We start from the raw sequence: 26,314 nt of genomic DNA, 5'->3' as shown, positions 1-26,314 counted from the left end.
TTATTCATTTCTCAAAAGAAAACAAGCTGTGATAATGTGGAGGCCTTGCTTTGAGAGCACATTTGGCAAGCAAGCATTCCTCATCTACTTTCAGCTCTACTTTTATATTTTGATCTTAGGGGAAATTCTAGAGGCAAAAGAAAGCCCATTCATGCAACCCACTGTGATAACAGAGGATTTCTTTTTGTGTGTGTGAAATAGAATACAATATGGGCAGTATTTATTTATTTATTTATTTATTTTAAAGCTGAAGGGGCCCTTCCAGAATACAAATTTTGATGCAAATGGATTGCTGCATGCTTATGCTTTAAAACATTTAATGCCGTTATGATATATACAGTTATGGTGGACACCAAGATTGCGCTAAATGAGAAACCCGGAGCATCTCAAAGCTACAGTAGCTACATAATACCATCAGCTTCCTAGAAAGCAGTATTTGCTCAACCACGTATGTAATTCCACTGAAGCTAAATGGGATTTTTCAAGTGACAAAAGACACAAGAAAGCACCTCCTTAAATAGTTCAAGATGCAGACAAAACAGACACAAACAGCCCTTCAAAGCTGCAGCAGAGTCAGAGTCACAGAGAGTTTATCTCTGTGAACCTCTTGGTTGGTTGTTCTTTTTTTCCTCCTTTCCCCATGCTTCATCAGTACAAATTTTAGATGTATGGAAAAATTAGAGGCAGAAGCTTGGCTGACACCAAAGGCATAAGGTAATGAGCACCTTGTATGGACAGCCCACGCTGCTGGCTCAGCAGTGAGAGCTCTATCTGGGCAGTTGTATTAGGAGTCAGAGCCCACTTACTCTGCAGCAATTGGAACACTTCACAACTATCAGTTTCAGTAGGATCCAAGTTTTGGAATACGGATTCATGCAGATTCACACTGTTGGTCACATAATGCTTAGGAAAAGTTTAAAGCAAGAGAAAAGCATCATCTCAGTTGGATGTAGACAAAGGAATAGATGTATTGCATAAGTAAACCAACACACAGTCCCCGCATACCTACTGCTCTGCATATTCTGTGTGTAACAACACATTCTGCCTTCATTTTGTTGTGGCTGTGGTTTTGTGATGGAATATTTTCCCTATCACACTAAAAAAACTCTCATCACAAGAAGATGGAATGCATCTCTGTACAGCAAGAATCGTTGTGGCTGGTATCTATAGAGTATAATTACTTCTGATTGCATGCGATAGGCGTCTCAACATCCTCCCACTGCTTTTAGCTCGACACCACGCAGCATTAAACCAGCCGTTCTCAGGTACCGACACCTGGAACCCTTTGGGAACCTGGACTCCTTCATCCTTGGTAAGTCACTCAAAATACGCTTTTATATATATATATATATATATATGTTCACTTAAAAATGTTTATCAAGCTGCTCCCGGTGCAGAGGGAAACTGTTTCTGAAAACCACGAGTGATCTTTCCGTGGCTGCCATAGGGCCGGGCACCCGAGGCCGGCTGACCGCGCACGCCACGGCCCGCCTCACGCCGCCGGCTCCACGCCGGTCCCCACAGGCCGGACGCTGCCCTCCGAGACCGCGTGCCCACGGCGACCGGCCCCGTGCCCCCCTGGGGTGCGCAAGCGGGAGGCGGTTGGCTTCCCCGCCCACCCCCTGCCTTTCTTTGCCTTGCCCCCACCCCCCTTTCTCTTCCTCCGAGCCGAAGCGGCCGCCGGGCGGAGGCGGTCCCGATGCCGGCAGGTGGGAGCGGCGGCCCCTCCTCGGCGGGGTGCCCGCGGCGGCAGGCGGTCGCCCCGCTCCGCTCAGCCGCGATGCTGCCCTAGTAAGGGATAATGACAAGGAGAGGCGAGGGGCAGAGCCGCCGCCGGGAGCCCCGTCCCTCGCTCTCCTCCCCGCTCGCCGGCGTTCCCCGGCTCCCGCTGTCGGGCCGCCTCGCTGACAGGCGGCGGGCGGAGAGGGCGGAGGGGCGGCAGGGAGATCGCGGTACGGCTGTCGTTCCCTCCGGGCGCTCCGTGCCCGGCCGGGCAGCGCTGCCCGCCTGCTCCTCCTCCTCCCGCCTCCTTCTTTGCCTCGCGCGCTGCCCGACGAGGTCGGCCGGGAGCAGCAGCCGCCGCCGCCGGAGGAGCCCCCGACCATGTCCAGCAAGAGCCGGAAGAGCAAGGAGCAGGGGAGAGTGACCTTCCCCCCGCAGCAGCAGCAGCAGCAGGAGGAGGAGGAGGAGGAGGCAGAGGAAGAAGAGCGGCAGCGCCGGCGCCACGGCTGGAGAGGCGTCAACGGTGGGCTGGAGCCCCCGCCGCCGCCCCTGCGCGCCGTGAAAACCCTACGGGAGCCCTACGGCTACTACCCGCCGCCGCCCTTCGCCAGCACCATGTAAGTCGGGAGCGGGGGTCGCCGACTTCCCCGGGCCGGCAGCGGGGCCGGCCGCAGCACCCGAGAGCTGGGCGGTCTCCGTCCCGTCGAGCCGAGCTCAGGTGCGGGGCAGGGCTCGGGGAGGCTGGGCACGGCGCGCCGCTTGTCCGGCCGTCGTGTTGCCGCTTGGGCTGGCCGAAGGGAGAGGCGGGGCCCCAGCCGGTGCGGACGGGAGCTTCTGCCGCCGGGACCCCGCGGGCTGCGCGCCGCAGGGCTGCGGGGGTAAAGCCGGGGCCCCGCGTCCCCCCGCGCCCCCTGGCGGCCCCGCCGCGCCGGCAGGCCTGCTGTCTCCTCTTGCGGTAGGATGCGCGGCTGAGATCCCCGCAGGCTGAGGCTTCGCCAAACTTTATTAGTTGCTCGGTAGCGGTTTGGAGAAAGAAGTCCGCCCGTAGACAGAGTGTGTCCGGTGTGCTCTGTGTGTTGTGTCGCTCCCTGTCTGCTGCTGTAGGTGCCGTGAAAACCCAGTCATTGATTTAAGTAAGGCTCGCTGAGCCCGGCGTGCCCCTTTTTTCCCTTTGTGTCCTCAGAGCCCTCAGAGTGCCGCTTAAAGGCGGCCACTGGCAGAGATCTGAAGCACCTGCACTGGGAACATCGGTGTGTGAGGTCCTGCGCCTCCATTTGTCTTGAAGAGTTTCTGTTCCTTGTCTTTAGAGACTCTGTCGGGTCTCTGAATCCCAGCCCTGGCCGGTATTTGTTGCAGGATAAATAAATGCAGTTTTACTGATAGGAATGTGAACTTTCATTTCTCTGATTGACTGAATGCGTCACGTCCGTGATATCACTCCCTGTGTAGCACTCTCCTTGAGTATTTCTTGAGCATCTGATATTTACAGGGCGATATCTGATCATTAATTAAATATCTTGTTGACTAAATGACAAGAGCATTGAGTTTTAAGTTAACACATTCAGCATTTATAGAAGAAACCTTGAATAAAATCACCCCAGAGACAACAGTGAAGTACAGGTATAATGATCACAGTCTAAACCCTGTTTTAATCACACTGCCATCCCAGTGCAGAAATTCTTTGCAAACATTTTGTACTCAGCAGTCCAGCCTCTAAAGGAAGGGGTTGTTCACTCCTGCTGAGCACCCTGAAACTCGTGCTGAAGTCATTTGCCCGAGCTCTGACTGCAGTCAATGAGGTGAGAGAGGATGTGGCAGTGGGCTCGCCAGCCTCGGTCATCAGTCTTCTTGAGGTGCTCATCTCTCCTCATCCCCCACAGAAAGAGCCGGGAAGATTAGTTCAGGCTCATGCATCCACTTTTTAGACAGCTCAAGCTAGGCAGAGGAATTGTTATTTGGTAGCTCTTCTGGGTTCCTGTCCTTGGAATTCATTTCTTTAGCAAACTGATGTTATGCCAACTTGGGTTAAAATTGAGTTCGGTTTGCACGGCAATATGCTTTTGGACCTTTGGAAGCCCTTCGAACTGGCAGGGCATCGGGGCTGCCATTTTACCTGTGGTAAGTCCATGTTCATACACAGTGGGCTCTTCTGGAGTAACACTTTGTGGTTCTTGCTTGAGCCTAAAATTGTAGCATCTGTGAATGGGATAAGTGAGCATCAGATTGCTCATAATGTGCTCAGGTGGATGTGCTTTGGCTTGCATGCAGTGATCATGAGGATCCTTGGTGGAAAGAACTCATGATCTAAACTGCAAGAGAAAAGAGGCTGGAGAATGTGGAGAGGTTTGCACAGGGAGATGCACTTGGTATCTGAGAAGTATTCTCTCCAAAAGCATGTAACCTGTGCAAGGTACCTGCCAATGTGCGTCTGGCTCCCTCCTTTACTGGAAAAAGTAATTAACCCGGGATTTGCAGCAGGACAGCAGGTCAGAGGTAATACTTCTGTTTCACATGGCCCCGTATGTCCCACTGGTGAAGGAAATGGGCAAATGTTGCACATTAAGTGTGGTGGGCACTGAGTGCCTGACTTCCTGAGGCCCTTTGAAAGCCCTAGCCGCTTTTCCTGAGCGGAACACCAGGGCACAAATGAAAGGCAGTGTGAAAGCAGCTTTACAATCCCGTGCTGCTGCAGCTTTATGATCTTGGTTCTCCCCCGATGAGAACCCTTGTCTTTTTCTCCATGTGCACCAATATGATCCTCTCATCAAAACGTGGCGCTCTTATTTCCACTGGGGTTCAGGCAGGTGGTCTTTCATTTGGAAGTGTTAGTGAGGAGCAGCGGTAGGGAACAGCTCTGCGTAGTTTTGGGGTTTTTTAGGAGGTGGAAATGAACAAACGAAGTGTGTATATACCTCCTCCTGATGCCTCGTGGTGTTTTGCTCCTTTTTTGACTGTAGTTCTTTCCAGCTCCGTGCCAGAACTTCTGTGAGCTGACATGAGGGTATTTTGGATGATGGATTATGTCATTTCAGAGCAGTGGGAGAGCACAGACCGGGGTCAGATCTTGCAGCTGGCCTGATTTATGTTCTGTGTTGGGCTGAATCTGTCTCCATCTAATGTGAGCTACTGCCTGGGCTCTCCAGAAGGGAGAAGGAAGCTGTCATTTCATACATTTTAGCTTTGGTGCAGATTCCTACATTGTGTGAAATACATGCAGTATGCACATGCATGCATGTAACACCATTTCTTTTGGGGGGAAAAAACAAAGCAGGCATTTAACAGTGGCCTCTTTTGGCTCATGCCCGTAACTGAGGTTGGAGAGCTAGCAGAGATTTTGCTTGAGAGAGGTCAGGGAAGAATTGCCTGTCCAGCACCGTGCAGCCCTGCCTGCAATGGGGACAAAGCAGATGTTTGAGATTGCTCTGTTTAAGAGATCTCAGGAGTCACGGGCTAAAATGCAGTGTACATATGTGTGTGTCTGTGCACATTCTGGGTGTAAGGCAATTGTCGTTCTGTAATTGCAGAGCAGGACCTTGGAGGTTACTTGTGGCAGCACTGTAGGCACAGTGTGTGAGTGCTGGGTGGCAGACAATAGCGTGGCTGCCCATGGAGGTGGGCGCGTTGCTGCTCTGTGATGTACCTGTCTGATCTGCCTGCAATCACAGGGCTGCGTTTCATGGCTGCAATAGGTTCAAGACTGCTCATGTACTGCAGTTTATTAGTGGGGTACTTGTAAATTGTGGGCACCATCCTTCATTGCAATTAATAGTTCAGGAAGAGTAACTGCTTATTCTTCAGTATGAAAGTTGTAAAATTACTCCGTAGCTCAAGGCTACAGAGGCTGAGGATGAAACTTCTTTTTTTTCAACTCCTCTTTAGTTTTATTTCATACGTAATTTGCAGAAATAAATATTAAAATAAAGTCTTGGAAACATGATTACAGATCCTCTCAAATGCGTTGTCCCATATTTCTGTCCTGTGATTCTGAAAGGCAGAACATGAAGAGATTTAGTGGAGGTTAGCACAGCGGGTTGAAGTAATCCCTGGTAGAAGCAGAGGAATCGTAGTGCATACTCTGGTCCTGAGGAGCTGTTGCTCTGCTGAAGTTTCTAGTATTGTACTTAGGAATAATTCTGCCCAAGGGAAGTAAAGTCAATTTCAAGAATACTCTCCTGTGACAGGCAGCACTGCAGTGTAATATAAGGTCATAGCGTATGTGATGCATGACCCAAGAGACAGACAAGGGCATTGCTTGCTTAACAGGGAAAGGAATATGTTTTTTAGTGTGTGTATGAGAGTCAGACTTGTATCTTAAACATTTTCTCAAAGCAGCTGCTTCTGAGTGTTTTTAGGGCCAGGGAAACATGCCCTGATGGGGTGAGACTTGGGCTATTTCAGTTAAAGTGACTGTTCTTCTCCAGTGCCATCCTTCTTGTGCTGAGCACAGAGGCTTTATCAGCTCCTTCACTATTTTCCTGCTGTGAAATGTGAATAGTACTGGTGATGGAGGAGCTCAGCTTCACACAACATTGTGATGCATCACTGATGCAGAATTAATATGTGGTAATTCAACATTTTTATTTTATTCTATTTTATTTTATCTTATATTCTATAGGTTCTCTTTAATGTTTATTTTTTAATTTTAATTTAATTTAATTTAATTTTTTTTTAAACTATTGGGAACTGAAGTGAAGAAGAACATCATAATTTCCACCTCTTCTTCCCTCTGTTAATATAGGTTGTCACCTCCTTATGGAGCCAAGGATGAGAAGATGAACTTTAATGCTCTAGAAAACAGAGCATGAGCTTTTATTTTAGTCACGTTTTCAAGACAGTCCAATGATGATCAGAGGGCTGGAGCACCTCCCCTGTGAGGACAGGCTGTGTGAGCTGGGGCTCTTCATCCTGGAGAAGGCTCCAAGGAGACCTGATAGCAGCATTCCAGTACCAGAAGAGGGCCTACAGGAAAGCTGTGTGGGTCAACTTTTTATCAGGGAATGGAGTGACAGGGTGAGGGGAAATGGTTCTACACTGGAAGAGGGTGGATTCAGACTAAGTATCAGGAAGATATTCTTTACTGCCTGCGAGGGTGGCGAGACATTGGAACAGATTGACCAGAGAGGCTGCGAATGCCCCCACCCTGGAGCTCCTGGATGAGGCTTTGGGCAGCTTGGTTTAGTGGGAGCTGTCTCTGCCTATAGCAGTGGGTTGGAACTAGATGATGTTAAAGGTCCCTTCCAACACAAACCATTCTATGATTTTTAAGAGATAGGACTTGAGATTGTTTTGGTCACCTAAGTTGACAAATAAGGCATATAAATTTTACCAAAAACTGTTAAATATTTTTTTGTTTGCTTTGAGCCATTTAGACCATTTTCTTGATGGTTTGGGATAGTTTAAGCATCTTAGTTAGAGGAAAAGGGGAGCAGAGGCTGGAATAGTGGCCTTGTACTAAACCCTTCCTGCTTACAGTGCACTGACTGGAGTGCTCAGCCTTCAGGGCCTTGGTGTGTGATGAGGGGAGGAGGAGTGCAGGGAGGTACAGGTGACCCTGACTGAGCACCACACTGTGCTCCTTATTTTTTCCAGAAGGCCTTGACAATATTTTAGTCATGAAAATACCAAGCAGCCTCTATCTTTGTTTAGAGAAGATGTTGCAGTCACTTCAAATACATCATTTCTGTAACAAGATTTATAGTGAAGGAAATTTTCCTTGTTGAGTATGGACATTCTAGTGTAACACCTTTGGAATGATATATCTCTTTTAACAGAAGTCAGATGAGTCACCTCAGTCACACAGTGTGTTTTGAAACAAATAGATAGAACAGAAAATAAAAGTGACATATTTCAAATTATACTGAAAAATTACCCTGTAGATGTGGGGGAAAATGTGTTATGTATTTCATAAAAAGATAAATGAGATTCAAGGTGACTGTTTAGAGTCTTGTTCAACCAAGAGTCAATCTGTTCTGTCTTTCATTATGGTGTACTTGATTTTTTTTCTTTCTTTATACTATTACAGTAAACAATTACATTTCTGTACCTGTATGTTTTAAGATGTGGAAGAGGAACAGAAGCCTATTAGTGCAGCAAACAGTAAGATCTGGTTATTTTATTTAGAAGGCAACAATGAGATGGCAGTATTTCTTGTTTTATGTTCGATTATTTGGGGAATAATGCGGCTGTTCACCACGTGTGCTCTGGGCCAAAGTCATCATATCTCAGTACTTCCAAACATGAAATATGCATACGCTTTAGATGGTAAATCAATCCCGTGGTTAACGCGGTTGCAAATTCCATCTCCTACACAAACATTTTCGTAGATAGAAGGAAGGTGGTATGGGAGTGAAAAAGAATGGATGTGTCATGTGAGGCAAAGCAGCTTTGGCCCATATTTCAAGAAGTAAGCACCAAACAGCATAATCTATGCTCCAGTGCCACCCAGGTCACTTCTAGCAGTACAGATATACTGACCCAATGTGAAAATATAAGAGAGTTTAGATGCTACGGGGGCCTGCCTTTGGTAACGAGTCACTTCACTCAGTCCTCTACCTCCAGTGAAACTTCCCATCTGTGTTACCTGCAGCTCCCCGTGTGCATACCAGCTTTTACAGTGCTTGTAGCTTTTATAAAGTAAGATTTAATGTTCTGCTAAATTTATTACAATTGATGCAGACAGCTGGAAACCCAGGCATATTCTTGTAATCTGAATAGGATTAGGTCTGCCCAGTGAAAACCAGTAGGACTGACATGGCAATATATGGTTGACATCCCTGTATTTCCCCATTGCATGTTGTGTAGTTGCAATGTAGATGAGCTCTTTGCTAAAAGGTCGCACACAAAAATAAAGAAGCCCACATGTAAGGGAAGGTTACTCACATTGTGGATTTGGTCCTGCAGCATTTAGGATTGGTAACTTTTGGAGCTGCCCTTCAGCTTCCACTGCATTCCCCTGAATGGTGGTCATGGGTGCCCAAGGTGTCGGTGCCATTTCTTCTCTTGGTTCTGTTTTGTTGCAGACTGACAGGGTCTGCTTAAAAATGACCTCTAGCTATTTTGCTTTGCCCTCCACCTCTTCAGGTGCACTTTACTTGGCTTTTGCACTGAGGATAGATGGATTAATTTCCTCTGTGGCTGTTTATTCTCATGTCTGAATTTTTCAGTGAGATGAATGAATTAATTTTCACAATGCTCCTGTAAAAATGGAGGCAATTGTTTTTTCAATAGATGGGGAATGGAGACGCAGAGGACTTACTTTACCAGCACATAATTCCAGTTTGTGTTTCTTCAGTTAGTTAGTTCACCCATTCTTTTCTCCTGTGCCCTTCTCATTTCTCCTTCTTTCTGCTTTTGCAGCCAATGTTGCAGGGACTTAACAGCTTCTACGGTTAGTTCCCTGTTTCCATTCCCATACAATCTTGCCCTCCCTACACTTAAGTTTCTTCTTCACCACGTGTCTGCCATCCCATTTTTCATTACTTAAATCTTTGGCTTTTATATTGTTTTGCTCTTATTACAAGAATGCATGTGTTTGTTGTTTTGCTTTGTTTTTTAAATGAGCACTCACTCAGTGACATCAGACAGCATTTTCCTTTCAGTTCCTGCAATGTTAGCTGTGTAGTAGAGGTAGGCTCAACATAGCACAGCACTGCTGAACTCCAGTTGCAGAAGAGCTCATCCCAGTCTAGACTGCATCATGTCTTTTGTCAGGAATCTGTGAGTAGTTTAGCTACTAGTATCCAGCAAGTCTGCTGAACACATATGCACTGGTGTTTTTCAAAGATGGCTAATGTGACCAGATTCACTTGTGAATAGACCCTTCCAAATTCGGTTACTGTTCCTTGTGGTAAGCACTAACAGGCATGAGATCAGGCTTCACTGTATACTGTATGCAGTTTAGGGGACGCTCACATGTTTAATTCCAGAGGCCCTTTCTGTTTTGTTGGCATGGTCAAGATTTTTGTTCCCCTTAATATCAGATGTTGCTTCTCTTCATGAATCCCTCCCAGCATGCTATTATATACAGAATGAAAACACATCTACAATATCAAGTTGCACTTTTGATAGCAATTAAATACCATCCACCATGGGGACTCAATCTGATGGTTCAAAGGAGGCAGTCTTTACACATATTGTATCATACTTGGCAGAAATCAAAGGTGAAGGAAAATTTTCTTTGCACTACCTGCTATGAGGGCAGAAAGATCCTAGGAAAGAATGCTTCTAGTTAATGGATGGGCAAATGGCAAGGGCCAAAATGAGGTAAGTACTCATTTTTGTGGCCACAGGAGAGCCTGAAACTACAAATAACCAAGACTGAAATTTTGTTACTTTTTTGTTTTTCTCCCCATTAGGTACATTGAAGAAAGTCCGTCTCTGAGGCGTATGACTATGATGAGGGAAAAGGGAAGGCGCCAGGCCATTAGAGGCCCAGCATTCATGTTCAACAACAGAGGCACAAGTCTAACTGCTGAGGAAGAGCGCTTTCTGGATGCAGCAGAGTATGGGAACATACCTGTGGTGCGCAAAATGCTGGAGGAGTCAAAAACACTGAATGTCAACTGTGTTGACTACATGGGCCAAAACGCCTTGCAGCTTGCTGTAGGGAACGAACATTTGGAAGTGACAGAACTTCTGTTAAAAAAAGAGAACTTGGCACGGATTGGAGATGCCCTGCTGCTCGCAATCAGCAAGGGCTACATTAGGATAGTGGAAGCAATTTTAAATCATCCTGGGTTTTCAGTAAATAAGCGACTGACTCTGAGCCCTTGTGAGCAGGAGCTCCAGGATGATGATTTTTATTCCTATGATGAAGACGGCACCCGCTTTTCTCCAGATATCACTCCCATCATTTTAGCTGCTCACTGCCAAAAATACGAAGTCGTGCATATGCTGTTGATGAAAGGAGCAAGGATAGAAAGGCCTCATGATTATTTCTGCAAATGTAATGACTGTACAGAGAAGCAAAAGCATGATTCTTTCAGTCACTCTAGGTCAAGAATAAATGCCTACAAAGGACTGGCCAGTCCAGCTTACCTGTCCCTCTCCAGTGAAGATCCTGTGCTCACTGCTCTGGAACTCAGCAATGAGCTTGCCAAATTGGCTAACATTGAAAAAGAATTCAAGGTAATGGTAGTTTTCTATTTCTTTCTGTCTGTTGTTTGTTTTGATGTTGATGCTGCCTTATAATGTCCTTACTTGCTTGAAATAATTTCCTGTCTCAACTTTTTCAATTGCAAATGCTTTTATATTTACTCTCCGTAGCTCTTGATTTTGCATTCTCAATACTTCAGTCTTTAAAAAGGATTTTTTAAGTGAAATGGAAATGCTTCAGTACCTGCTGCATATGGAGAAAACTGGAAAAGGAGGTGGTGTGTATTCTGCTATACTTGCAGAAGATGAAAAACAACTGCATTTGCTGTCACAAATAGTGTTTTCAGTTACAAATGCTTTGTAGCATAAGAACAGTAAGCAGAAACATTAAGCCTGCTGCAGCAGTGACCTTATTCACATTTTGTTACTCATACTGATTTTGAATAATGTCTGTAAATTGTTAAGAATACAGGCAGTGTTTTTTAATGCACTTTTTAGAACTGTCACTTGTTCAGAACTGTCTGTTAAGCTGACTGCAGGTGTTTGCTGTTACCTGTTTCAGAGACACGTCTGGTTTAGTATGTCAGTATCTCAGCTTTTCTGTATGTTTCAGCTTCTCCGTCAGATGACTAATGGCTTAGTTAACTGTTGTTCAGTGATGGTTTGTGGACCTGCACTTTTTTTTAGTGCCTTGAGAGGTATGCCCTCTTTGTGCACCCCTCCCTCAAAAACACTCACCACCAACAAAATGGAACCAAACGCACGATCCTCAATGGCAGTAGCAGCAGAACACTATGTGTAATAGGATAAGCTTGCCTTGGGGAATGTGACAAGTTATTCTCAGTGAGTAGTGATGTTAATAGCACCATGTCTAGTCATAGCAGAAATTTTATTGGGGTTCTGCAGGGTCAGTGTTGGGTGCCACTTTTTTCACTGGTATCTTCATAAGCAATCTGAGAGAGGCAAGAGATGCATTCATCTTTTAAAACAACAGCAACAGTTGCTAATGCAATTTCTTCTTCCCAGAAGAAATATGCAACAACTTGCCGGAAAATAGGCAGAAATGCAAAAAATGAACTTTATCAAAGGAGAACAAATGGCTCCAGATATAGCTAAGTGGGTTAAAATGCAATTTAAAAAGAAAGCTTCTGTGCTGAGGAAGATTCAAGTATTATGCTGCTAACTAGTAAAGTATATAAGTAAGTCAGCTTAAACCTTTTCTCTCCCTCCTTTGCTGAAGGATCCTTCTCATATTGTGCAGTTTTGCAAGTGGATTGAGTATTTACTGGAATGTATTTATTCAGTATGGCAAAAATGTCAGGTTTTTCTTATCCTCTGCTGAAGAATCTCTTTGTGAACATAAAACTGGGGAGTTTGAGATTTGTATTGGATATGTTGAACCTGTTGGCTTTTGTGCTTCCCATAGTGAATCAATCATAGTTACAAGCCTCATTTAGAGATCATTACAGAAGGTTAAATCTCTGGTGTGTGCGGCTCAGTCTGGTTTAGTATTGATTTCTTTTCAACAAGGCCAGCTACTGAAGAGCCACAGAGTGTCCCAGAATCATGCGCATAAGATGGAGATATGTGGATTTTCTGAGTAATGCTTTGGTAGCCAAGGATGCAGCCTCTATCATCTATCTATCTGTCTATCTATCTATCTGTCTGTCTATCTATCTATCTATCTATATATCTATCTTGTTGATATTGCATGCAACGTGTTATTAAAACTGTGTACAGAAAGATCGTTGGATTCAGGGCCTGAATTTAAGCATCATGCAACTTGTTAGACCCACAGTGTCCTCAAAGGCTAAATTATGGAAAGCCTTTATTTATTTATTTATGTAGTTAGTTAGTTAGTTAATGGGGATGATGTAGATTATTAGAACTGTACAGAACAGTGTCAGTAGTTACAAAACAGTGGTAAGCTGCCATGTCCCAGGCTCTAATATCATAAACGTGAATTCAGTCTAACAAATAGCTCAACCTTTTGGAGGTGGGAAAGTTGCGTGTTTAGGTTGGGCTTATTTCAAAGTAGAACTTAAAAAATTAACTTTTCAGACTGCTGCTCTAAGCTGTTATAAACTGCTGTATAAGCTGTTATAGAAGTATTCTGATTTTCAGTTTTTAGGTTGTTTGTTGGTTGTTTTTTTTTTACTTTTTCCTGAACTGTTCAGCCTCTGTTGGTGTTTTTGGGATGCATAAGAACCCAAGAAATCCACTGCCTGCACAAGTTTCTCCATTTGTGAATAGCATTTAATATGACAGCTAGCCTCCATAGGTGTACGGGATAATTCAGTTCGGGAACCTACTGTAGGAACTGATGTTGGCTTTTTGTCTAGCAAGGAAATTCCAGCTTCTCATCAAAATCACAACATTCCAGTGAAGTACCTGTTTTCCTCACTGACCTCACATTGATCTCTTTTCATTCTTACCAGTGTCAGAGCGTTCATTCTTTTCCCACGGGCTGGGTAGAAGAGGTACGTCTTTTTTTCTGACATCTTGTGTTGGTTGCCCTTCTTGGGAAGAGAAGAAATAGGAAAGGAGGAAAGAGGAAAATGAGGGGGGGAATTTTTTTAGCATCACCGTCAAACTGAGGGTCCAAGAAGGGCTGAAACTGCATGACTGACAGTAAGGCTGTGTGCTCCAGTGGCACTGCACGTGGGTGTCTTGGACTGCTGGCAACATGAATGTTACATGAGATGCTGCACCGACAGCCCCGCGCGGAGGTAGGGTTAGGAGAAAGCAAGCAGTGCTTCTGTGGCTGATGGAAGTTAGCTGTGAGATCTGTTTAAAGGGATTTTTAATGATACTCATTATTTATTCGTAAACTCTATGGGACATTAAGGCCCTCTGCATACTCCCCTGCATACTTACAGCAATGCACTTCTTGGGTGCGGAGGAGGAAATACCTCTCTAGGTGGCTTTCCCACAGAGAGTGAATGTAGGATGAAGCTGCATTAAAATGCCTGAGGACAAAGCTTCTGAGTATATGCTTGCTGAATTGAACTTTACATCTTCTGCATATGCAAAGACCAGTCTGCTCCTCTCTCTTAGCATTCATGCTAACAAATTCTGACGTTTGTGTGCAAACCAGAGTTTGCACAAATGTGTTGAAGATGTGGGAAAGTGACTGAAAATGAGTTAAAAAAAAACAAAAAGAAAAGATGGGGATACCGGAATCCCGAAGGCCACTGTACTCATTCTCTTCTGTCCTTAAACCTCTTTACTTCTTACTCCCCTGTGAAATCCCTCTTCCAAGCTCCACTTGCTTCCTTTGCTTTTCTTCATCTATTTCACTGTAGTTCTTCTTGATCTTGTTATCCCCTCTTGTTCTCTGCTTCTGCTCATCTCCTTTTCAGTTATTCGTTTACCTCTCCAGATTTCCTTTTTTCACCTCTTTTTTTTTTAAGTGCTCTTCTATTGTGTTTTGGTTTGTTTTTTAATTCTCTATTTTTTATTATTATTTTTTAATTTCCATCATCCTCCCGTTAGATTCACAATTAATTCTTGCATTTTCTAATTCTAGTAAAGCTTGGCTGGCTTGACTGAACCTGCAGGTGGCTCCTCTTTAGATCTGTGAACTGGCAAAGGGAACATCAGAGCTGATTGTTACCTGGCAGTTAAAGCAGCAAGGTACCATTTTAGTGGCTGCAAAAGCAGCATTTCATCTCTTTGGCCAGATCAAGAACTGCAGTGTTTCTTTTCCTTAGTGATTCCAATCCTCATTAGAGAAGTTGTGACTCAATCTGAAACCCCGCTGACAAATTTTGGTTTGTTTTGTCCAAGTCAAGGCTGCTACCAAGCCTAAAAAACCCACCCTTTGTTTTGCTATACCTGCTGCTTTCACATTAAGCGTTGGTCTGTGAAGGGAGCTGATCGGATTCTCAGGTGTCACATTTTCAGATTGTTTTAGGTGTGATAAAGATGATTAGAAAGAAATTGGCATGAATTTCTGTGTTTAAGATGCAAGATTGGGATCCTACATCCCTCTGGTGATGTAGAAGTTCATAAGTGACTTTATAATGAACGTGCTTGTTCAGGGAGTGTTTTCAAGGTTTATTAAAAGTGCCGGTTTGATTATTTTCTTTCAGGAAGGACAAAGCCCACTCTACTGTAATCTCTGAGGGACTGGAGACCTCAGGGTGCCCTGCGTGGTGTCTGATAGCCTGGCTAGAGAAGCTCAGTCTGGAACTGTATCTTGTTGTAACGTAAAGAAATATTCATTACCGCAGTTTGAGAATTGCATTTTCTAATCCCAGCAGCACTGCAAATCACTTTGCAATACGGATATTCCCAATTTTTGTGTTTTCTTATACGGTTTTTCGTAAAGCTGGCCACTGCAGCTGCCGTGAGTTACTGAAGTTAATTGTTACTTACCCTCCTCCTTGAGACTTCTGGAAATGTTACTGTGCAGTGATGAGAGAATTTTTAGTGTATAGAACTGATGGAACTTCTCTTTGCAGTGACCAGAGAGCAGAACAGGGCACGGGGACCAAAAAGCCGCGTGAATGGTGTGTGTACCCCCTCTCAGCTAAATAGTTTTGTGTAAGAAAACTGTGAGGATTGCAGAAGCTCATGTCACATCAGAATTTGGTCCATTGGAGCGAGTATCCAAAAGGTCCTGTTTTCTATAGGATAAATCCCCATTCTCAGCTTTGCTAAAAACTCCCACTGAAACCAGTGGAAGACATGGACGTGCATCTAAAAGCAGCATTTGTCACTGATCCAAGTACATTTACATAGTGTTATCTCAGCTGAACTAACAAAGAACATTCAAGCTTGAGCTACGTTTAGGTCCAGCTTTTAAACAGTAGAGCTTGGATCCATAATTGTTAGTGCAATTATGTTCTTCATTTGCATATACAGTTCCTACAGTTCTGTATGCAAACTGTCTAGCTATATTTGATCTCAAAAGAGCCGTTTAATACTTAATGCATGTGTGATTATATGTAATGCCTTTGAAGTAGTTATGCCAGTGAGCACAGTCATGAATTGTGGTGCTTATGGAAATGCAGCTCCTGTATAATAGGAAACGGATTCATATGTTTTGCCTAACTATATGTAACTGCTTGTTATAACATCTCTTCAGAATAGTTAAATGTTATTGATTAAATCATCATAGTATTTTAATTCATAAGCTTTATTCTTTGCACATAGATGACTATTTTCTTTGTCCATAATCCTGCATAAACTCATGAGGTAGTCTCTAATATTCTCATCTTGCTAAGAATAGGCAGAGTTGGACAGGCTGCCAATATACATAGTAGTATATATACTATATATATATATAGTATAGCAGCCAATGTGTGATGGGACTGCTGGGGGGGCACTGTTCTGCAGTCCCAGTCCTCATCGGTTGTCTGTTACCCTCTGATGTCAACTCTCTGTGGGCTGATGTTTTTGACTGGATAAAGATGCCCATGCAGCCATTAGGGGCTTTTGAAAGAGATGGTTTAAGATGGTATAGCAAGGAAAACTGGCTGAGTCAGGCCGTGAGTTAATTGAAGAGGCACTTTGATCGGGGAGACAGAGTGCCTGTGTTATCATGAGAAATAGGCCGAGAGCCCCACTGTGTAAGTAGGTCTGTTGGTGCCTCACTCTTTGGCATTCCCCTGAAAAATAGCTTCACCTTATTGAATTGGCAGCATGTGCAGGACGTAGCAGGGTTTTCCTACGTGGACTTGGATGCTTCAGGCAGAGTTCTGATGGCATGTCTTAGGGCAGGGAAGAGATGAGTGATCTGGTTAATCTGGCTTAATTTGCTCTCAGTGTCTTCTCAAGAAGGCAAAGATGTGTGTGGGTGACTGAGACCATGGATCTGGTTTCTGCTACTCATGCAATGCCCTAGAGACAGAAGATTGCTGGAGAACCGGGTCCCGTGATTGCAGTACGGGTAGCATTTGGCTGTTTAATTCTATCAAGCAATCAAATATCCTGAGAGAAATTTGATTTTACTAATATGTAAGTAAGGACCCGGAGATGGAAATCTGATGTGTTCTCCCAGTGTAAGATTCAAAACCTGAATCAGATATTAGCAACCCACAGGCTGTTCTTCACTTCTCCTAACAGCATCCATAAGCAATACAGCCTGTATTTAATCCTTGGCTTTACAGAATTAAGCTTAATCCATCACACGTCCAATGTTGCTTAGCAATATGCATAGCTGTTGTAGGAAAGTGGCCTATCCACTGATCAAGAAATGTTACAGCACTGTTAACTTCTCAGTAGAAATCCAGGTAACTTCTCATAGTGGGCAGGTAGTCCTTGCGAAGCAGTCTGTCCTTCAGCAACTAGCAGGGCTGCTCACAGAGCAGATGGGTGTACTTCTGGGTAAATGGTGTTACTCCCTCACTCTTAAAAGCACACTACTCCTCCAAATGTTTCTTCACAGTTAGCAAAGGAATGAGGAGGAGTGGTTTAAGTGAAGATGATTGCCTGTGAATGGACAATACACTCATTCATGTGAGGACTTTTATAAAGCCATCTAAACTGGACTTTGTTAAACCTTAAGATGTCACCTTTGTTGGTTGATTCTCACAGTTGTCCTCTTTTCACATCTTTCCCCCAAATAATTGGAGTGTGTATTTATACCTCTATCCCATTTTGTAGATGCTAAGTGAAGAAGTAACAAAACTAGCACTACAAGGAGGGAAAAGTAATATACCTAGGCAAAGGTATAGGTCTAGGTAAATAGATACAGAGGACTCAGACTGGCATTTTGATGGCTGTGGCAGGGGAGGGAATGTTAAGAAGAGCAATGGAATAAATGAAAAAGGAGGCTATAGAAATGGAACACTTGATGCAACAAGGTAAGACAAGAAGAGGCTGTCAAGCTTCCTCTTCCACCTATAGTTTTTTGTGGGGAAATTGGAGGCTGCATCTCAGATAAAGTCATAGAGATATTTCTGTGAGGTCACGGACAGATGAACGAAGACAGGTTTCTACCAAGGTAAATTCGAGTTTGCAGGTAATGGCACAGAAGTGATGGAAGACACAGAAGCATAAACAGAAGTGTGAACAAAGACTCAAATTCGTGTGCTGGGTGGTTGGCTTACAGTTTTGAAATGTAGCCACAAATATTTTGTCAGAAGAGACCGGAGATAAATTGAAGTGTTTGCAGTATTAACATACGCAAACAACTGAGAAGATTAAAGGTCATGCTTGAAAAATAAGCATAATCTTGCATATAGGGAGGCAGCATGAAGTTGCATGTTCTTTTTCCCTTGGTGTTAACTCTTAAGCCTGTTCTTCACATGTCATTTTCTCTAACCCTTCTGTTTCAGAATGACTATCGCAAGCTGTCTATGCAATGCAAAGATTTTGTGGTTGGAGTTCTTGATCTCTGCCGAGACTCAGAAGAAGTGGAGGCCATCCTTAATGGGGATTTGAATTCAGAGCCAGTTGAAACGCAGAGACACAGAGCATCACTGAGCCGTGTGAAGCTGGCCATTAAGTATGAAGTGAAAAAGGTAAGTGCTTTCAGATGACGTAATATGGACGGTGTCATCTCACTGTGCCACGGGTATTATGAACTGATGCTCAGTTGCATTAGTGAGGTGGTGCATGTAATCGAGACTCTCACAAGGTGGAAGCTGGCAGAAGGGAGCTGCAGTGAAGAAGTTCTGCTTAATCTGTTTTACGCTTCTGAGAATTGGCAGGAGGTTTTAATTACATAAATCAGCTACGCTAGCAAGGCTATAGGCAGTTGTTCAGATCTTTCTCTTGATTAAATAAATCTAAAAAAAAACATTAAATAGGTGGAGCCAGATTTCCACTTAGTGAAAGTAAAGGATGTGTCTTCCTGCCAGTCTGTGATGGCCTTCTCTTTTGAGTAGACATAGTTTATGTAAACAGCTGGCTTCAGCAAACCAATGGACTGGTTTGCTCGTTATTTTTTCTCTTACCTTTGCTTTATGCCTCCAATAACTGAACGGGGCAAGTAAATTCTGGAAAGTAAACTTTTGAAAGTCTGGCAGCTTTGTACAGGTGAGCACGCACACATCTTCCTTTGAAAGAGAAGTGTTCCTTTTCCTGCTTTGAAAGGAAAAGCGGGCATTTAAGTTGCCTTTACATTTATGGTTCTTTCATTCTAAAATATGGCAGTAAGATAAAGTTTATCTGCAACTGTGTGGATGTAATAAAAAGTGGTATTGTAGTAAGTAAGCTTAAATCACTTACTTGCTGTATTCCTCCTAGAAGATTGTTAAAAATCGGTGCTGAAAATGTTGGGAATATTTTCGTAGGTAGTTTAATCAGTTACTTTCAGTTCTGCATTTATGCACCTGGATCTGTCAGTAGTTTGTAAAGTGCATTGTGTTTTCAATTGGTGCCAGTAGGTATTTTTAATGAACGGTTACTTTTGTGAATGAATGCTACATGTGAAAAATGAAGCTCAGTACATTCTACGTAATGTATATCATTTGCTGTGGCAATTTTCAGTATACAACCATGCTGTTCTCTTCCAGATCCCACAGCACTAGCACAGAAAGTAGTTAACTTTGTGTCCTGCTGTGATAAAGACTTAAGAAGTACCGTAACCCCTATGTATTATTTACATGGACACGTTGTTTCCATTCTTAACAGCCATTACAGGTTCATCATCTCTGCCAAGAAGTCTGGTGTCTTTCAGAATAAATAACACTCTATAATGTGGCCACCTGTAGATCCAATCTGCCATATACAATGAATTGTAAGCAACCTGCTAGAACATCTGGGAAATATTTATGTTTATCATATGCCCAGAATGCAGTAGCAGAAATGGTAAACACAGATTTCAAGCTACAAATTTCTGTTTCCAATATCGAATTGTTCTATAGCAGATAGATAACGCATCAACTGCCAAAATCCAAAGTAAATATTTGCAATTAATTAAGAGAATTGAATGGGGAAAAATCAAAGCATATAGACATGTAATCGTATCTAAATAACATATGGATTCTTTATGCTTTTGCATTTCAAAATTCTAAACCTCAGTAAACCTTTGCTCTGCTTTCTTACTGCTCTGCTTTCTTACTGAGAGCTGTGGTTTTATTCTAAGAGTTGTCACCAATGAAATTTAGTTCTGAGCAAAGGACCACCCAGATTTGTTAAGAATAACAGTGCAAAAAAGACAATTCTATGTAGCAAACTTGCTCTCTTCTTCTGTGAGAGATTAGTTATTTGTAGATGAACTCAAGAGTTTGGCTTCAGTTCCTGACAAGTACAGTTCAGAACCTATGAGACTAATGATCTTGGTGGGAGGACATAAACAGATGGTGCAGAGTTGTTACCATATTCATACATGGTCTGTGCTGTGTAAGTGGCCATTGTGGAGGGCGTGACGAAGGTTGAGCCAGGACATTTCTCTGCTGTGGTGGTCTTTTGATGCTGGGATTGGCTCCATGCAGCTGTGGGAGATGACTGTGATATTCTGACTTCAGATCAGATTCAGACGTGGGAACTTTACGAGGGTTACTTTGAATGCTAAAACTTCAGGAAGCAGGCAAGGATGTGGCTTACATTTCTTAGCTTTTGGAATTTCTAGCTGTGCTTCCAGATCAGGTACGCTAAGGTTGGTTCACTGTTGTAAGGATGATAATACAGTGAAACAGAGCAGCAGTTCTGTGAATTGGTTAATGAGCCGTATGTCCTTTGTGGGGAGAGGAGAGACAGGAAAAAGCGTATGATAAGTGAGCAAATGCTCTCAGAAGTTCTCCGTTGGGAAATGGAGGTTTTGCTTCTATTACTAAGGAAACTCTTGCACTCAGTACCCTGGCTCTGCAGTGAAGGGCAGCCCATCCTTGTAAACAAGGTTTAATTTTTGAGGTAAGGTTCAGACTAAAACTGCAGGCCCAAGAGTGAAGGTCTAAGGGGATCACAAGCCCAGAAAAGGTGTTTACAAGTATTCTTGCTTTCTCTGCTGAATCGTTGCTGCTGTATTGCTTTTAGTATTGCATCTTAACTCTGTCTGCAGACTGCCAGCAAAAATTGAGTGGACTTGCTGACACCGAGCCAAATTCTGCTGCTCCGCTGAAATGAGAATCAAAATGGAATTTCCAAGTGAAATCAATAAGGTTTGAGTAAAATCACAAGATTTAATTCTCGAATACTGAAGTTTCTAATAGATGTGAAAGAGGATTCAAAATTCTCTGTGTCATGTGCTGGTGAATCAGGTTATGCCTGGATCTGCTCCTGCCAGATCTGAACTCAGTCATTAAGATGTTAGGAATAAAGAACATTCTAATCATTCTTAGTCATACAGAAAAATAAGTCTGTACTGATCACTTGATTCATAGTCATGGAACCAAATGCCTCTAAAAAGCTGCAGCCAGTTCTGCACTGTAAAGCAGATTAATTACATTCTGGTATTCCTTAGTAACCGGATGTGGTCCTTGTGCATCTCTCTGTATGCCTGGGTTTGGGGTGTGTCCTAATATATTAGAAAAATGTGATAATAAGCTGAAATCAGCGTATGTAAGGAGAAGCTGGTGACTGCATGGGAAGTAGGTTGAGAGAAGAGAAATATGGAAGGAAAGGAAGAATTTGTAGGGTGTGATTGGTAGGTGAAAGATGATGTGTTCTCTGAGGAGATGAAGCTGGGAACACGCGGAGATACAGGAAAAATACCAGAACAGGCTAGAGCTGCTTTTAAAACAGTAAAAAATCAAGTATTTCAATAGAGCCAAAGAGAAGGATAAGTTGCAGAGTTCTTTTGGATGAGACAAATGCCATGAGTTGCTGTGAGGGATTGGAAGTGGTGCATGTTGTGCAATTACCAACAATTAAATAAATTACTAAGATCTTAAGTGCCCTCAGACTTATTGCCAAAGAAGAACTTGCCATAACCATTGGCGTCTCACTTGCTAACTCCCCCTTTGGCTGAGGAAAGTTGCAGCACAGGCTGATGTCCTTTTAGCATCGCAGCAGGATGTTGATGGATCCAGAGAAATAAAGGAGTGCACGGCTTTGGGCGAGATGTAAGGGGGCCCTCAGGCTGATTCCTAGCCTTGGGCAAGCTCCCTGACAACTCCTTTGCTGTTTTTTTTCACAGCCCCCTGGCAATAGGAGGTATGATGTGGGCATTTCTTTCATCTTCCCTACAGGTTTAAGCCTGTTTTTTGTGTTGTTTTTGTTTTTTTTTTTAAAGAAAAAAGTCTTTGTAATTTTGAAATGCTTACTTACCTATCTTTGCCCACAGTTTATCTGCTGAGGTGTTTGTCCTTTGGCCTGATTTGAGGATGAAATATATGCCAGTAAAAGAAGAGGCAGGGGCATATGTCAGAATGCATGGTTTACACAAACACACACAGAGCCTCTTTTTCCTGTTTTTTTGGTGCATAAGCTGAAGAACTGACAGACTATTAGAGAGAATAAAAATATCGTTTTGATTGTCACTAATTTCTGAAAGATTTTAGAGACTTTTTTTATTTATTGCTGTAGGCCATTCCCTGATACCAACAAGCTGTGCCAGTATGTGATCTAAGCTACCAAATAGCAAATCAAAATACATAGGGGCTTCTGTTTTAGAGCAAAGTGGTTTAGAATATGAAGATACTTCCCTCTGTAGAGTTAATACAGCAGCTTCAGATCCTTCCTCCTGGGAGATTTAAGGTTCCCTGTTTTCATTGCCAGTGATTTAATTCGTTTTTTTTGAAGAAGAAGTCTGCCCTCTTGTACTACTGTATGCTCTTACTAATGATTTCAGGAGTATAAATGGAGTTTTGCAGGCAAGACCTGGCATGCAGCAGTGCATATGGTACATTGTGATCTCAGCAGAGTACAAAGCCTAATGAAATTGATACACAGCATTTACAGTATTTTTTCTTTTAAACTATGAGTGACTCAAAATCTCTCTTAAACCAACATGAATTTATCAGAGTTATTTTCAAAACCTTTATGTGAAACCAGCTAACATTCTTCACTCTGGTTTACTAGTAATTGTTGACTCATTTTGACAAACATGTTATCCAATTGCTTCAAATGGCTGTGATTTACTGGGCTTCTTACCCGCTGCTCAACCAACACCCCACGTGCTCTTGTAATGCAGCAATCTTGTGGAACATGGGGTAAGTACAGTAATAGTGATAATGATGAGTGTGACAGTACTTTGGAAATAGGCTTGACCAGAAATGTAAATATAATGAGAAGGGAGCATAGGGAGCTGCAGCACTCTTCCCTCCAAGCTCTTATGCTTCTTCTGCACTCTCCTAGTTACACAGCATGATCCTAACAGAAGTGGCTGTACAGTATCCATGTAGCAGATGGCTTCATTCTATGGAAATACAACAGCACTTTAAAAATGGGGCGATAGTGCTTATTTTGATGAACTCACCATTTTCTTCTTTATTTATTAACATTTCTTTTAAAAGAAAGAGGAAAAGGTGTGTTTTTAAGCTCTGTGTTAACTGCAAACATTTGAGATTTGCTGATCATCTATGCGGCGGTCATATAACTCATTCAAAATGTTAAATTTTTACTTGTTTTCTTTGCAGTTTGTGGCTCATCCAAACTGTCAGCAACAGCTACTGACTATCTGGTATGAAAATCTCTCAGGACTGCGGGAGCAAACCATAGCCATCAAGTGTCTGGTTGTGCTGGTTGTGGCACTGGGCCTTCCGTTTCTAGCCATCGGTTATTGGATTGCACCATGTAGCAGGGTACTGACTTTTAAAGATTACAAATCTTGTACTGTTCTGGGTACTGTTTTTCTGGCATTCCGAGTGTAATGATGTGCCTCCAAGTCTGCCGCTTCCAAATTTAACTAATTAATGATATTTTTAGTAGTCTGTAGTCTCGAGCCAAATTATGCTATTTGTTTTATTTGCACTGTTAAAGAGAGGGCCATGTGAGGAAGCATGGAAATACTGTTAAGTTTATAGAAGGAAAAAAAAAAAAGCCCTTCTCTGTGAGGTGAATAATCTACGGAAATTTAAAGGAAGAAAACCCAAAATTCAATGCATGCTGCGTAATTACATTCTCGTACTGATGGTTCTATGGTGGATTGGTTTGTTTTTTTTAAATCACCACCCATTTGGCCAGAAGGTTCTGTAAGAGGTCTCCTTTGGTAGCATCTGAAGATCTGAGGCTGCTCCCATATCAACAAATAGCAGAACATCTGTTGACTTCACTGATGCAGAATTTAATCTTAAGTAAAATATTTGTTATTAGTCTGTTTGCCAGGTGAACCATATAATAGAAATCAAATTAAACACAGTTTTTCAACCGTGTGCTAGAGTATATTCTTAAGAGCCTGTAAATGTAGAGACTTACCTTCCAAAATGATAGGAAAATACAGCTTTCTCTACAATATCAAAATGAAATCTTTACGTTCTTTTGCGTGTCAAGTGTCTGAAAATTAAGTAGATTACTATGTCTTCATTAAATCAGAAGGAGAAATACTTCTCCGAGTTACATTAACATTATTTAAAAATGTAAATTTACTTTTCTTGGAGAATGTTGGTCTTTTAGTTTTCTTTCCTTAGCAAACCTGCAACAGAGGAATGTGTTTGACTCATTTGTATACTTTTCTTGTAGTTTATCTCAAAAAGGAAAATAATTTGCCCCTCTCCTGCGTGTTTCAAGGGAACCTGGTATTTCTCCTTGGTTGAATATTGGTTTACTTTTAAGATAAACCTTCGTGATAGAATATAATTGTTGTTCTGATTATGTTCTGAAATCACTTTGTGATTATGTTTAGTGAAGATATTCCTCACAGCTCCATGCCATAGAAACATACTAATATTTTTTTAGGTAGTATCTAATACGGAAAAGTGACATTTGTCCTTGTGCTTTAGTTCTCAGTACCAGAAACGCCTGACTTTTTTCACAGCGCTCATGTCAAATAAACGTACTGTACATTCAGATCAGTTGATATTGTAATTTCAAAATGCTTCATAAAAGGTCAGGAGCAGGAAAGGAGCCTGGGATTGTTTGCACAGGTAGCAAATGCAGTTCAGTTTGTGCTGGTCCACTTAGTTCATGGTAGCTGAGCCCAGTTTCAGGAAATCTGTTCCTTGAAATAAGAAATCTACTTACAGTTCCCCACCTGCTGAACTCAGTCTTTTTCATCTTACACAATACACAACACTGCTGATAACGCAGCGCTTCACATGTGATTTTAGGATGCTGAATAATATTTCTTAATGTATGTGATAATGTATCGCATCTGAACTGGATATTAACGTTAACAAAGACAAGGTGTTATGTGTGCAGCAACATGTTCTGCTCATGGAGGAGATGGGAGAGACCTTTAATGTTAAGAGGTTTGCTGCAACTAGGTCAAAAAAGTCTGCCTGGCATCCAGCTTACCAGACTTAGAGCAGAGGTGGAACAAGCCTTGCATTCAGAAACACAGAAGGGAGTATATTCTGAAGGTACAACTCTTTTCCTTCCAAAGCAAAATAGTCTGGAAGGGACAGTTAAACTCAATTGTGCAGTCCCACCCAGAGTACTCCAAGTAGGGCCTCTGCCGAACCTCAGTACCATCTCCAGATGGTGAGTATCAGCAACAGGCTCACTGCTCTTTCATTATGGTATTCTGGAGGTAATCATTCCTCTCTCGAGCTGAGGAAAAACTGTCTGTACATATGCTGCTCCGTCTTTCTGCCAGGTGCAATTGTGAATGCATCAGCTTAATTTATTTGAAAAAAGTATTATTTCTGATATTTTCATTTTTAGTCCAATGCGATGGAATAGTCATTAGTTTTGGCAGACATTTACAGGTTATTTATCTAGGACTTTCTTCTCTGAATATATGTTCTCTAGCCCCGCATTGGCAATCTGTGGGCATTAAAAACTATTTTCTATGACTGCCACTGTACAGTTGTAACTTCTTGGGGCACTTCCCAATAAATATTGCCATCTCGAGTTTGTTGAATAACATAAATGTTCCCTAACAGAACAGCACGTTCCATGTGACTGCCTTTGAGAGAGCTTTGTCTGAAATGGCAAACCATCACAATTCAGTGCATTTGGAGGAGTACCCTTTGAAAGCAGCGTTTCAGACTGTCCTGAACAATGAGTGCAATGCTTCTGAAATACTCAACATAAGAGTTTGTTACTTTGAAGAAGAAAATGTGTCTGCTTTCATTCTGTCTTTACAGCTTGGAAGAATTCTTCGAAGCCCATTTATGAAATTTGTGGCACATGCAGCATCCTTCATCATTTTCCTAGGCCTGCTGGTGTTCAATGCTTCTGACAGATTCGAAGGTATAACAACGCTACCGAATGTCACTGTTACTGATTACCCTAAGCAGATCTTTAGGGTGAAGACCACTCAGTTCACCTGGACAGAAATGCTGATCATGGTGTGGGTACTTGGTAGGTATATTGCCCCTTTGTCTCTGTGTCACTGTTTATCTGCAGTTGTTACTTCTGAAAGGAGAGAAGTGCAGGTCTCAAACCTTTGCTTCAACTGCTGTGTTGTTACAGTAAGCCTGCACAGCAGAGCAATACATCAGAACCAGTGAAAGCATCTCTGTGCCTGCCCCCTCTTGTAGTGCAGAGCAAAACCATTGAT

At 42.7% G+C, this 26,314-nt stretch overlaps 1 protein-coding gene across 3 annotated transcripts in view; it reads left to right on the top strand.

Moving 5' to 3' along the window:
• Positions 1-1,202: 1,202 nt before the first annotated feature.
• The window catches only part of TRPC3 (transient receptor potential cation channel subfamily C member 3), a 39,428-nt gene continuing 14,316 nt past the window's right edge, over positions 1,203-26,314 (top strand). Inside the window, exons 1-5 of one of the 3 annotated variants that reach the window (XM_072334658.1) lie at positions 1,203-1,312; positions 10,077-10,848; positions 18,102-18,287; positions 23,289-23,453; positions 25,899-26,115. In XM_072334658.1, coding sequence (XP_072190759.1) covers positions 10,108-10,848; positions 18,102-18,287; positions 23,289-23,453; positions 25,899-26,115 — 1,309 coding nt within the window. In that variant the 5' untranslated portion in view covers positions 1,203-1,312; positions 10,077-10,107. The other 2 variants (XM_072334660.1, XM_072334659.1) reach the window with 2 other exon arrangements.

This window comes from Excalfactoria chinensis, chromosome 4, assembly GCF_039878825.1.
Source record: "Excalfactoria chinensis isolate bCotChi1 chromosome 4, bCotChi1.hap2, whole genome shotgun sequence".
NCBI lineage: Eukaryota > Metazoa > Chordata > Aves > Galliformes > Phasianidae > Excalfactoria > Excalfactoria chinensis.
Note: the sequence above shows the minus strand (reverse complement) of the source record. Positions and strands in the feature narration are given on the sequence as shown.